Genomic DNA, 14,428 nt, shown 5'->3' on the forward strand with positions numbered 1-14,428 from the left:
CATAAGCAGTTTCAGAAACTGTTTTTGCAGACCTAAAATTTTCGAAACCAACTGAATAATCAGTAAAACGCTTAAATAAAGAGTGGGTTTTTCAATTCATACCTTATTGCAGTCATATCAGGAGTCTCGGAGGCTGGTTCATCTCCTTCATTCACTTCTTCTTGATCTTCAGTTTCATCTTCAGTTGATGAAGTTGGTTTCTCTGCTCAAGGAGGAGGTGGATTCGACGAAGATTGATCTACGTTTTCCTTTGATTTCATGGTTTTATACAATGAATTTAATCGAGACGATTTTTTTTTGGATCGACGATTAATAGTTGAAAAACGAAGAAGAGAAGAAGAAGAAAAAAAAGAAAGAAGGAAGTACAAGAAGAAGAAGAAGAAGAAGAGGAAGAATTGAAGAAGAAAGGGAGGACGGTTTTCTTTTATTTTAATGATTTTCAGTTTTTTTTTAATGATTTTTCCGTTTATTTTTTATTAGATTAGTTAGTTAATGGCAGGGTAGAAGGGTAATAAATTAAAATGATTTGGGGTATTTTTGAACTTTTACAGAAATCAGGTCTCCCCTATAACGAACCCCGGAATCCCAGCCCCCTACAGCCCCAATAATAGGATTCCTAATTAGCCCTTAAATTTCCGATCCATTTAAAAATATCTCAAATATTAGAGGAAAACAAAAGAAGAACAGAAAAAATGATCGACATTTATGGAAGACCGGTTCTGATAAAGAACCTAAGATTCGTGGTTTGTTCACAAACAATTTAGACAAATGTGTTGAGATTATTAGTCCGACATTGTCTTGGCATTTAAGATCTTGCGGTTTATAATCCCTTAGGGCCTCTCCACTCATTGCAAATTGGTTTTGAGTTGGATGCCTGTATTCTAACATGGTATCAGAGCAGGCTATTTGCGACGAGTCATTGACCGCGCCTTTACTCCGCGTCACCCGATTTAATTGTCCACATGTTAGACCCAACGAGGCAACACGTGAGGGGACGTGTTGAGATTATTAGTCCCACATTGTCTGGGCATCTAAGATCCTGCGGTTTATAATTCCTTAGAACCTCTCTACTTATTGCCAATTGGTTTTAAGTTGGATGCCCGTATTCTAACAAAATGAAAATATCTATGAAATTCAAGTTTGAACTCGAATGTAAATATTCTTGATTTGTATAAACAATTTAGAGCCTTTTAATTAGATCAATCTCGTCTGCCCACCGGAAAAAAAATCCAAATATCTTATCCTTTTTCGACTTCTTTTTTTCCTTGTCTTGATTGGTTCTGCTTTTGAACTTCTCGCCCAGAGCTTTAAGTGAAATAATGCTGCTCATGTGTGGAAAGTGAAATAATGCTGCTCATGTGTGGAATTCCTTGAAAAGTGTTCAAGCTATAATCTTTCAACAATTTCCTTTAAAGTTTCGGTTTTCTTGTCGTAACAACAATTTCCTTTAAAGATCCGTTGGCAAGAACACCCCTCTTGTATAGTTGGTAGGTGATTTCTCCGATGCTTCTCCATCCAATGCCACTTCCGAGTGTATATACCTCGACGACGAATCCTTTGGCATCGGTCGTGTTGGAGTAAATCCTGTCGGGGTAACTGATTCGAATGACCTTGTATTTGTTAGTCTTAGGGTGGTAGCCAAATCCACTCACGACGTAAGCAAATTTATATTTCAACCGTGGAAGATTAATGTATTCCATAGTGGTTGGGTTGAATATGTAGACAGGATCATTGACTTGGTGATGGGGTACACGCATACAAACCAAACCATTGCAAGAACCAACAATGTGATCTAGGAATGAATGGATCTGTCGCCGATTAATTTCAGGATGTTTGATCTTCGTAAGACTTTTGAATGAAAACTCCTCATCAGTACTACTTCTACTAAAAATCTCATCATAATCTCCATAGTAGTGTTTAAGGTTTGTTTCTCTGTCAGACCGAATCAAAAATAGAAGACCCACTTTTTGATGAGATAAGAGACTTTGCCAAGTTTTACAAACAAGTTTGCGGTTCAAAAGTGGCTCAGGGGGAAGACGGGACAAAATTTCTAATCTTAGATCGTCAGGAAGATCCTCCATCGATCAATATTCCGAAAAATATAAAATTGATAAAACTTCGAAAAACGCACTCATGAAAACCAAGATCTCTTGATCTTCTTTCGACCTGATGTGTGTGTATTGGCTGCTATCCCATCGGTATATATAGAGTTTAGAGGAAAACATGAGTTTCAAAGAACTGTATTTAGCTACCATATGGTTTAGGAAACCATTTTCTAAAAAGAACACAAACCGAAAATAGCCAACTTATGCATCAACAAACTAAATCATATCAGATCAATCTACTACAAAGAGCATATATTAGTTTTGTATATAAATCACTGGTTGTTCTTCTGGTAACAATCGTTTCAATAATAAATAATGGGAAATTTTAAAATAAATCAAATCTGAAAATACAATAATATACACTCTCACCTGTCTCAATTGACTTTCATACTCATAACCTCTAGCCTCTAGGTCTCTTTGGACCTTCTTTCCTTATTTTCCGCAAGATTGGAAAACAGATGGGTTGTTCTTCAGAATCCAAATCTTAAAAATTTCTGAATAAAGTACAAAACTGTCAGATGCAAGTACTATTTTAACCTTAAAAGGTGACCCACCATGACTACCGGTCAACCTTAAAAATTGACCCACAACTGGCTTCCTGCAGGGGACATACAAGAAGAGGAACTGGAATATGAGGGCTGCCTTTTGTGCACTAAAGAGGAAACAATGTTCTAGTTGTCATGCTTCAAACAAACAAACAAAAAAATGTTCTAGTTGTTAAAAATACTACACAACACCCCTCTTGTATAGTCGGCTTGAAACTGATATCTGTTGAACCAGAACAAACCATCTCTACTAATGTTCTCTAAGTTGAGATTATGGATCTCAAAAGCGATTGCATTTCTTGTCTTCCATATTGCCCAAAACATGCAGGCAACCATACAATCTGACAGGAATGCTTAACATTTGCAGTAGATGGGTTGTGAAGCCCTTAGATAGAGAGGTGACCCAAACAGCACAGCCTGAGCAACCAGACACTGCGAGAAAACATGATCCACTGTTTCGGCACAAGAACGACAGAATATGCACCGAGTAGGAAGAACATCAATGAACTTCCCCAACTTGTTGAGAACACCAACACCATCATGTAAAACTCTCCAGATGAACATGTGGATATTAGGGGTCATATTTCTCTTCTTCCAGAAAAGTTTCCACGGAAATGAATTATCATGATGAGAAGAAGACTCACCTGTATTAGCTGCCAAGAGTTTTTGGAAGGACTGAGAAGTGAATTCCTCACGGAGAGTATAAACCCAAACTAATCTCTCGACTGAAGCATCAGAATGAATCTGTGTTTTGAGAATCTGCTGGGCAGTGTAATTATCATACTTTTCCCCAGGTCCTCATTCCATCTGCCTTCTCCCGGAATCATCAGGTAAGGTTAGCAACAACTTGTATCGACATTAGCAGAACTGCTTGAATTAAAATGGTTCTCCCTGCATAGTTTAGGAAATGCTTTTTCCACCCTGCCATATTGTTATCGAATTTATCCACCAGAATATCATAGGAATCAATTCGTTTACCAGGTTTAAGAATCTGCACTCCAAGATACTTATCCTCCACCTTCATACTAGAGATACCCGGCATTGTAGTAACTTCATTTTGTCTCTCAACAGGGACTTCTCTGCTGAAGATAAATGAAGATTTGTTGTAGTTTACCTGTTGGCCTGAACAAGTTGCATATTCATGAAGGATAGAACTGACAGAAGAAACAGTTTGGTGATTCAGAGTACCAAATAGCATGAAGTCATCAGCAAACATTAAATGAGAAACAGAAGGGTCCATCTATTAAGTTTGTAACCTGAGTAAAAAGCATCACATTACATGAGGAGGAGTTAAAGGAATCTTAAATTGGGAGGGTCATTTTTCTCAGCAAATGAAATTCCTCTCAATAGAAGAAGCCAGCTCTCTCACGATGTTTTGTATCTTTCTAGAATGTACAGATCATGTTCATGTTGACGTATATGTATAAAAATCTGCGAGAATTGATAAACCGTACCTGAATAATAGAGAGTGACTATATCAGCAAACTCAGAGAAAACCTCAGAAGACAAGTCACAGATAATTCTGGAATCAACCATCTCTTCCAAATCTTCATACTTGTGCAAACGATACGATGTCCATCTCACTAGATATTGTTCCCTTTTTGTTCTTGTACTATATCATAACAAACACAGCAAAAACACCCCACAATCATGCCACAGAAGGTGAGAAGGAAATGTAAGAGGAAGAAAAAAAGGAATAAGTTTTAGGGCCTCACCTGTCGAAAGGTTTCCTTCCAGTCAGAAGTTCCAAAAGAAGCACCCCAAAGGCAAAGATGTCACCCTCCGAGTTATCCACCCGTCCTGAGCCGTTGTCTGGAGTGCTGTAGCCCAAGTAACTAATTGCCAGTTCACAGGCCTATATTTGATGCAAACACATTCTTGATCAATGCCATATCTATCATAATAATAGAAGTATGCAAACTTGGATTTTTAAAAATCAGGAACTTGCCTTAAGCTTAGTAGTATTTCATCATCAAGCAAGATGTTTGCAGCCTTCAAGTTGTTGTGAGCAACAGGAGGGGAATTTGTAGAGTGTAAGTAACTGGTTCCAGCACATCAAAGGAAAAACCATCAGAACCTACAACATAATACTAGAGGAAAGACTACTGCATCGGAAACAAACAAGCTGAAGGGAATACTTACTCCAGGGCCCGGGCAATACCAAGTGCAATATTCAAGCGAACATGCCATGGAAGTCGTTGTAGTGAAGTTCATTCTCAAGTGACCAATTTTTGACATACTCGTAAACAAGAATATGTTGCCCGTTTTCAATACAATAGCCAGTGAGTGTCACAATATTTGGGAGTCTAAGACGAGCAACATTCTGAATAATATTGAAGAAATGTTCCTCCTCGTCAAGAGATAATGCTACTGTATCAACAACCCTTGCAGCAAAAATCTGTTGAAAACCAGCAATGATGTCTCATCATTTGTGTAAATCCATAAGAACCTGTGACTATCACCAAATCTTATAAGTCTGTAAATTTACCTGGCCATCAGTGAACTGGGCCTTGTAGACAGAACCAATGGAGCCCTCTCCTAGAAGATTATCTTTGCAGAAGCTGTCTGTAGCCAACTGTAGCTTTGACAAAGTGTACGTTTTAGCAACTGGTTGATTTCTGCTTTGTCTTCTTCTGTTAAAATCTTCTGTCTGGTTAATATGAACAGATGCCACATGCTTTAGACAGGGAACAGGAGGAGATGAAATGCACAAAGAAGAGAACTAAGTGAGCATATATGAAGTGGAATGCAGAAGGTAACACAGTGAAGTGAATTAACTTCCCTGCTGGTCTAAGGGTGAGGGTGTGTTTCCTCAATCCTCAATTCTGCCTAGCAACAGTTATTGGATATCAAAGAGAGATTGGCCATCCTATTACCATTAAATTTAACATATTTTTGATTTGTTGCATACTACAAGCCATCACAAGACAAGCTAAAAACGATTAACGACAAGCAAGACGGGAATAATGAACTTAGAAAATCCGGGGACAAGAAAAATTAGATTATGATCAAACACACTCAAGATTTTCTAAGGAATGGTGCACGCCATTCTATTCGTGTATCTACATATGATCAAACACACTCAAAATTTTCTAAGGAATGGTGCACCTCATTCTGAGTATCTACAAAATTATATATACTTCTAGTTGTACTCATTTATATTACGCAAGGGTTCTAAACAAGGAAAGTATAAAAATGCATTAGAATAAAAGCTGAAAGTAAGACCTCACCTCTTGCTGTGGCTGTACTGACTGGAGTATGATATCCGTTATGGTTGTTCTCCAAGTTTTCAAGCTTGCAAAGACGGGATCTTTTGATTTGGATTGCAAGGAGGGCTGCTACGCTGCCTGCGCAGGTTGGGATATTGCTTCAGGAGTCCATCTTTTTGGCTTCTGTTTACCTTCTCTGGGAGAAGGATAGTTCTCAATGGCATTTGACTGTGCTTTTGGGAAGTTCTCGACATTTTGATCAGTTGGGATAGTGTCAGTAGGGAAGAAGTCAGTGAGTGGTCTTCCAAAAGCCAAAAGCACAGTCACCGCATCTAAGAATGTCGTGGTTACAGCTGTGAGTGGTCTTCTCGACATTTTGAAACAAAAAGAAAAAAAATACCAAAAGCTATGAAAGGGCATACAATTAAAATGAAAGAGTTGTTAGTATTACATGAGGATCCAGAGCATGAGATCCCTTTCCATGACTCCCCACAGCGATCCCCTCCATTCAGTTTCCATCCATCCAACTGTGGTGGTTGGTTCAGTGACTTATGCAGACCTTGAAGAATGGTGACTGAAAATTGTAAAAGCAGCTTAAAACAGTGAGTTTCTTCAATAAATAGCTAAGCACATATATCAAAGTGTTGAAAACAACTAAGAAATACCCTAATTTGGACACAAGAACAGCACCTACATCTGAATTCATTATCAGAGATGACTGATCATTTGTAACATTTTGGCCTGCTCCGGCTTACACATATTAGGAGAAATGATAACAAATACATTTCAGCTCTATCTGATAGTAATCCACTGGGTTGGGATCTTATAAAGCAAAATCAACAAAATTAAGAGTGAATTTTTGTCATGTTCTGCAACAACAACCAAACAAAACGAAAACAGTTAACAAATTCTATTAGGAAAGACATTACTTCCTACCATCAAATGATACCCTTGCTGTTTCTCGGACCGCCACTCCCAAACAAGCAACTGTCTAAGTTTGGCACACCCAAATTTCAACAGGTTCCAGCCATTTCATAGAGTCTAAAAACACCATACAAAACCCTACAACTACTAGTTCAAGACCTCGATGATAATCACCGAGAACCTCGATGAATTGAAGATTATGCTTCATAGTAGCGTTTACCAAAATCATACTTAGCTGTTTGTAGATGATTCACAATGAAACACTGAATTCTTGTTAAAACCCAAATCAGGGCAAACCCTCGATGACAAATTTTCTAGAGAACTACTAAGGTGGTAAAGATAGATTACGAGTTGCTGATTAAGAATCTGAAATGTAATTCTCGAATTTGTTAAAGGTTTGAGTGAGAAATCGATAACAGAAAATATGAACAATACTCTACTTTTTCCATTAAAGAAAAGGGAAAAGACTTACAAACAAGACCCAGAGGCTATTGACAAACAAAGCCAAACAACATACCCTTATAAAAGAAACAAAAAAAACGTTTTCTATTATGATTTCGGAATCGGAATCGGAATCGCCAACACAGTAATAACGGAACTAGCTCCATTAAGAAACTCATACTCTAGCTCCATTAAGAAACTCATAAACCAAACTTGTCTTCATCACCTTGACACCAACAGTGAATTGTATTCCTCCTAGAATAAAATTTCCATCAAATACAAAAGAGGCCTCAAGATCTCCTCCAATTCAATCTCATTCAGGTTTGAAGAACTCTGAGCGCTTCTTCTTGAAATTAGTGAACGAATCGCTTCTTTTTCGACTGAATGTTCTCCAGATTTAGTTGCAGATACCAGGTTGAAGCTGTTCTTCTTCTTCTGAAAAGTTTGTTTAACAATACTCTGCAATCTTCCTTTGTCTTGAATCACCTTCTTCTTCCCCTTGTGCAAAGAAGACATGATTAAAAACCCTGAAAAACTTTTTTTGGTTACTCTCTGTACTCTTTTCTCTCTCTAAAATTTCAAAACCAAACTCTTAATTGCTTCGGTGCGTGTATTCTTTCGTGATGGATTATATAGGAGTATTTGAAAAGCATTCTGATACACCAGAAGGTTATGCTCTTCCTGGTGTACGTTAGCAGACAGTTGGCAGGGCACACATGTCTCTTTTCTATTGGTATACAAACCTCAAATTATGTGATAGCGAAGGCAATGGGTTTAAGAATCAGCAACTTAAACAATTTGGACAATAACACACAGTTAAATGTTAATTAAATATGGACAACGAAAGAGTATATGCAACTGGCAAAATAAATAACTCCTTGAGCTTGGCCTTTGCACCCTCCTTAACCAAACCATGAGTATTCTAAGAAAAGACCCGCATTAAGAACCTTTGGCAGGAGGGCATGCTGAACCCTTGCGATTTACTCCTACCCTTCTTGATAGTTTCCTCTTCCAGTTTCGTAGCAGCAGCATTGTCCCTTTCTATCAGCTTCTGCTCTTCTCAGCCTCAGATTCTATAACATTAGTATTTGGATTTGATGGAACATCCAAATCATCCTTTGTTGGATTCGGACTCGGAGATTTGTCAGCAACAAGTTCCTCACTCACCTCCTCCTCAGAATCATTTCCCTCATATCCTGTAATAAACCTATTAGACGTCTCTAGGCCAGATTGGACCTGAGAGAGTGGAGCTACTTGTCTATCTAGCTGTTTTAGTTGGGGAACTAAAACCAACATCATCTACAAGCTTGCTGTCTGCCGAGTTCTAGCCAATTCGACTGTTAGACTCTTGCTAAACAACCGCCACAAAATTGCAGCCCCAGCTTGTAAAACTTTCTCATTTCCAGCCTTTCTCCTATTTTCCATAACAATCTTCCTGGCGTTTTCCGGCTTAGCCTTAACCGCCAAATGTTCATTGTTGGCCAATTCAGCTGCAGGAACAAGGTCTTTGGCTTTTTTTCTTTGCTTCTTCAAATTCTGAAAAGCTAGCTCTTCAGCAAACTTATCATGATCAGCCGCATCTGCCATAGCAGCATCAATATAACTATGTGCTTCTTCTCGGGTAACTTCATCCAGTCCCCTAGACTTGTTTTGTATTGCACTATTATGGCGCTGTTCAATATTCTGTCTACTACCATCCTGGTGCTGCTCATCTGCTTGCGAAATAACATCAAGTGTGTGTTTGAGTTGTTTTTCCTAGAGCAAGAAAGTTCTAGTGGATATAATTGAGTTACGATCAAGCTCTCCAGATTTCTGCATAATTCATCATATATCACAAGGGTATTTTCAAGAAATGCAATAGAACTAAACTGAAAGATTTCATCAAATTATAAACTGAAGGAATGCAATACTATTAAACTTCTTTTATATATATCCGATGAACAACTACAGGTCCTGAACAGATTAGTGGAAAATAGGAAGCAAAATGTTGATGAAATTAAGGAGTAATTTCATCAAATTTGGGATTTAGCACATAAAACATTCACCAAACACAAATTACAACTGAAGTAGATCAAAGAACCAAAAGAAATGCCCTAACTAAACCACCAAATTCCACTACTTAATCTTCTTCTTCTTCATGCCCTGTACTGTACTAGAGTTGATTTGCTTCTTCTACCACGGTGCTGATGCAGCTGCTGTCAATTCCCCCAAGATCTTGTTCTCTTCTCCAGCATAACTCATCTCCATCAACTCAAGGGTATCAATCTCCTTCTTCTGAGCCTTTGCAGTAGCTTCCAACGCCTTCAACTCTTTCTTCAAGCTTTCAATCTTGTTCAGAGTGATACAAGCTTTGATATTTTTGTCTCTCCTCTCTTCTTCCTTCTCTTTTCCCTTCTCTCTGCTCCTCTTCAAATCAACTGAAATCCTTCTAAGTAAATCAAACCTCTCCCAGAGTCTAACAACATTGTAACCATTCTGTTCAAGGGTTGCGAGTTGAGAAGCATACTCATCTATCCCATTAGAGAACTCAACAGGATCAACAGGTGCTGAGAGTTTCTGAGCCAGATTCACAAAATCTATGTCCAAGACCAATCTGAAACCCTTACGAGCACTGGAAGATGATTTTTCTAAGGGTTCAAGATGGGGTTCTTGGGGCATGATCTGGAAGAGATGGTCTCTTGTGGTTTGAAATTCAGGAGAAGGTTCAAAAGAGTGGTGGTAAGAGCCATTATCAGGTGATGTTGATGATGATGAGATTCTAACTCTTGCTGGAGGTGTTTGTTGTTGTTCAGCTGTTGATGATGATCCAGAAGTACTCTTTCTCTTATGTTCTTGGGAGTTTTGACATGGACCCATTTTTTCTTTTGGTGGAGGTTTTTCAAGAATTTAGGGTGTTTTTGCCCAAAATGATGAACAGGGATGTGTGGGGAGGGTGTTGTTGCTCTACAGCAGAGTGCCCGTGTTTCTGCTGAAGGAATCAGACTCTTTAAGAGACTCAGATTTGACCGTTTTGTTCTACTGGTTTAGTGTAAAGCCAATTGGGAAATGACGTGTAATTACAGGTGTAACAGGTTAAAATGTACTCTACTCTGCCCTGCTCTGTTCTATACACTTCTTGGCTATGCTGCTTCTATGAAAGTTGTGTGTATTGGAGAAGAAAAGATCACACAAGTTTTACTCTAAATATACATGCATTTAACATCTTGAGTATAAAGTGTCTGCTAAATAAAAAAAAATGAGTAGGTATATTACATCTTGAAAATGAAGTGTTGAGAGATGCAATGACAAAATGACAAGAAATAGTTAAGACTTAGCTGAAAATGGCATGGAAATTAGCTGCTTGCTGATCGTTTGCATTCCTAAATGGATCACACTTTTCAGGCACTCCAGCTACGCAACCTATTATCTGTTTATTATTACTGCTAGATTTTTAGCTTTGTTATCACCGCTAGGTTTTCTCTAATCAGCAATTCTTAGAGAGCATCTACAAGACTACAATGGCAAAGGCTAAATCTAGCTTACACGGACTAGTCAAAATGTGAACATGGAAAAAATGAAAAACAGAAGAAGGATTTGCTATTTAGCAACCTCTCGTTTTGAGGGGCCACTCAAAAGGATTTAGGGGCCAACAATAAAACAAAAAAGGTCACCCAAAGGGAAAATGTAGCCAGCCCTTATCTCGCGAAATTCGTAATGGCAAAATTACCCTTATATATTCGGAGGATATGATAACATTTTTATCCTCCGATTTCAATCGGAAGACAAAAATTTACCCAGACTTCCGATTATAGTCGGTGCAGTATTAGAATGATTTATGTTTCATTTTTTCCATTTCTTTTTCATTTTTGAGTTGTTAGAGTTATAGAGAAGAAGGTGAAGGGAAAAAGGGAAAACCCATTTTATCACTACAAAAATGGATGGATATGAAGAAGGTGAGAATCATGGCGAAGACGATTTGGGGTATATGTTGAATGATCCAAACTTTTGTGGAGAGGAAAACCTAGACGACCCTTTCATGGAAGAAAATGGAGAATCGCCTGATATTGAAGCTAACGATGCATGTAAAACACAGGTATTGTGTTAAGAAACTCAAATACTCGATTTGCATGCGTTTGTGTGCTTTTGTAAACAAGAAAAACCGATTATTGCATGCATTGAATGCCATGAACTACCCAGATTCGGTAGATAATTTCTAGATTAAACTTACGAATATAACACACTGAGTACCAAATATGTATATTCGGTAGTTACAAGATACTAGTTTACTGCCGAATATGAGAAAAACCCCAAACTGGTTTTCCAAAAATATCTACATTCGGTAGTTATGTAGAGTTATTTACCTCCGAATGGCCCCAAAAACGAATTCCTCAGAAAATTTCAAAACTCAGTATTCTTATCCTTTACAATCGGTAATAGTTTAACATTATTTGACTGCCGAATATAACAGTGGCCTCAAAATAAAATTTCCGAAAACTTGAAAATCGGATGTTTATCGATTAAAGTTATCTCCCGGTTATTTATATTCGGCTGTTTACTATATATTTTAGCTTCCGATTATATCATTTTTTGCACTCAGTAAACTGTGTACATTCATTTGCATAAATCGGGTGTTTTGGGTAACCGATAGGATTCCGAATATAAAGTATTCGGAAGTTTGACTTATTTAATTACCTCCGAATAATCATTTTTTTCACTCAGTAAACTGTGTACATTCATTTGCATAGATCGGGTGTTTTGGGTAACCGATAGGATTCCGAATATAGAATATTCGGAAGTTTGACTTATTTAATAACCTCCGATTATTGTATAATAATTTGTTGCTTTCATATGCAGGCCGTTGAAGAGTTTGTTGATGACTTCTATTTGAGGCCCGACACTTCCCTATACTATGCAAACGATTTGGTATACTCATTACTACTTTTTTCTTTTTTTCAAAATTTATATGTTAAATGGTTATGCTTATTAGGTTTGTTTTTTTTATGCACGTTTAGACATTTGGAAGTAAGAAGGAGGCAAAGGAATGGCTTATGAACAAGGCAAAAGATAACATGTGTGTGGTAGTTCAAAATAATCATGTTAGTGACACTCGATTTGAAATGATTTGTGAGCGAGGTGGGACGCGAAAGAGTCACGAGGGAAAGAATAGTAAGTACATACGGAAGACGAATAGGAAATACCGAAGCAATACCAAGAAGATAGGATGCCCATTTAAGATTGTCTTCTATAAGCCCGATGGTATTAAAGGTAAAGAGTATAAAATGTATAAAGTTGATAACGGTTGTCACAACCATGATGATCCGTTGGATTTAATTGGACATGTAATGGTTGCCAAGTTAAAACCACATCAAATGCAGACGGTGAGGTCTATGCGGATCCAAAAAGCGAGTGCGATCTTAAGTAAAATAAGGCGGACGATCCCGACAACTTGTCTTCTTTGTCTACAATTAAGTCGGCCCTAGCTACGATCAAAAGGACTGATTGGGATGGTAGAACGGTCATGCAACAATCGGAGTGGTTAGCGGAGTTACACGGCTACACCTTGAGAAGGGAAGAAAAGGATGGTATAGTGGTTCGTATTTTCTTGGCACATCCCGAAATGATCCAATTGGCTCATCTCAATTCATCAAATTTTGTTGATAGATGCTACTTATAAGACAAACAAGTATAACATGCCGTTGTTGAACATTGCTTGCCATACTTCGGACAAAAACACGTTTACGATTGCATGGGGTTTAATGGATCATGAGAACAATGTGAGTTTCATTTGGATGTTGGAGACGTTGAGGTCCATTTATAACGGTGATAATTTTCCAAGGGTTATTGTAACGGATAACGATCAAGCCTAATGCATGCAATAGCGGTAGTGTTTCCGGAAGCCCAAAACTTGCAATGTACGTGGCACATTCAATGCAATCTCAAAACCAATTGCCATCATCATTTCCAAGCTAAAAGACCAAGGAAGGGTACCAAGAGGTCAAAGGAAGAGGATGAGCGCATTAGTAAATTAACCTTGGAAGAACGTAAGGAAGAGGATAGGCTATTTGAAGAAAAGTGGAAGGAGGATGGAATAATTTGGAAAATGTTCATGAAAGCATGGGACAAAATCGTTTGGTCGATGACCGAGGAAATTTACGAATGTAACTTGAAGAAATTTGAGGATGAATACGCACGGACTACCCAAAACCGGTTGAGTATTGTAAAACACAATGGTTAACGATTAAGGAGAGGTTTGTGTTTGCATGGACATATGAATATCGTAACTTCAAGAACGAGGCGACAAGCATTGCGGAGGGGTCTCATGGTCGACTAAAGAAAATACTAATTGGTAGTCAAAATGGAGTTGTGTCGATCCAAGAAGCAATCCATGAATTCACCAATCGTGATCTCGTAAAGATTAGGAAATGTATGCAATTTAGTGTACACCAATTCCCGATGGAACATATTAAGGAAAAATTGCTTCTAAGGGGAGTTGTTCATAAAGTTTCAAGATGGGCAATAAATCGCATGATGAAACAATTGAAGTTATATAAAACTTATGATGACGAGAATACGGTTTGTGTTTGCAAGGATATGATAGGTATTGGACTCCCTGTCGTCATAAGTTGGGTAGGTATGTTGAAGTGATTGACATCAATGATATTCCCATTTTGGAAGCAATTAAATTTCACTCCGAACACCCCGGTAGTTGATGGTCCGTCTTTCTTGGAGTCGGAATTGTGTGCACGAATAGCCGAGCGTTACGCTACATCAAACGGCACCAAAAAGCAAATATTGATGCATAATTTGGAGGAAGCCCTTCACCCTTGTTTAAGGGAGGTTGATGAACCTATTAAGCAAAAGAACACCGGTAGGCCGAACACCGAAGTGTCGAGGACCATCCAAAGAAAAGAGTTGAAGGAGTATTTGTCTAATAAAAGAATATTGTCTAGGCACGATTCGGAAGCGAATTTGAAGATGAGCCGGAACCTAAGAAAAGAGGTCGTCCAAGAAATGATCAAAGTGGACCAACCACCCGACAAGTAAGGCCAAAGATCTCTACAGAGCCTTCTCAAGTAAGTCAACCCAATGTTGTCGAAGAAGTTGTTGAGCAAATGAACGCCTCGCAACAAACCCAACCAATGGAAATTCTTACTATAAAAGAGGACAAAGGTACTCTTCGTTGCCCTAGAGATCTTAATGGAAGACCAAATCGATCCACATATAC

At 38.2% G+C, this 14,428-nt stretch overlaps 2 protein-coding genes and 1 long non-coding RNA gene across 5 annotated transcripts; all 3 read right to left on the minus strand.

The window, feature by feature from the left end:
• Positions 1-1,409: 1,409 nt before the first annotated feature.
• On the minus strand, positions 1,410-2,081 carry LOC113360613 (F-box protein At3g07870-like). The gene has a single exon (XM_026604105.1). It carries the CDS (start codon positions 2,079-2,081, stop codon positions 1,410-1,412), a length of 672 nt encoding a protein of 223 aa, XP_026459890.1.
• Positions 2,082-2,331: 250 nt separating this feature from the next.
• Positions 2,332-4,501, minus strand: LOC113358596. Its single transcript, XM_026602198.1, has 3 exons — positions 4,366-4,501; positions 4,105-4,262; positions 2,332-3,772 (listed from the first exon to the last, which is right to left on the minus strand). The coding sequence occupies exons 2-3, from the start codon at positions 4,184-4,186 to the stop codon at positions 3,477-3,479; spliced, it is 378 nt and encodes a 125-aa protein (XP_026457983.1). The 5' UTR covers positions 4,187-4,262; positions 4,366-4,501; the 3' UTR covers positions 2,332-3,476.
• Positions 4,502-4,596: 95 nt separating this feature from the next.
• On the minus strand, positions 4,597-7,837 carry LOC113358597. 3 transcript variants are annotated; one of them, XR_003364687.1, is made up of 7 exons: positions 6,796-7,837; positions 6,554-6,681; positions 6,311-6,433; positions 5,881-6,191; positions 5,139-5,300; positions 4,793-5,048; positions 4,597-4,691 (listed from the first exon to the last, which is right to left on the minus strand). It is a non-coding gene; the product is annotated as an uncharacterized LOC113358597 (long non-coding RNA). The 3 variants fall into 3 exon arrangements; XR_003364689.1 differs by having other exon boundaries at positions 6,282-6,433; XR_003364688.1 differs by lacking the exon at positions 6,554-6,681 and having other exon boundaries at positions 6,796-7,836.
• Positions 7,838-14,428: the final 6,591 nt, after the last annotated feature.

Source organism: Papaver somniferum, chromosome 3, assembly GCF_003573695.1.
Source record: "Papaver somniferum cultivar HN1 chromosome 3, ASM357369v1, whole genome shotgun sequence".
NCBI classification, from domain to species: domain Eukaryota; kingdom Viridiplantae; phylum Streptophyta; class Magnoliopsida; order Ranunculales; family Papaveraceae; genus Papaver; species Papaver somniferum.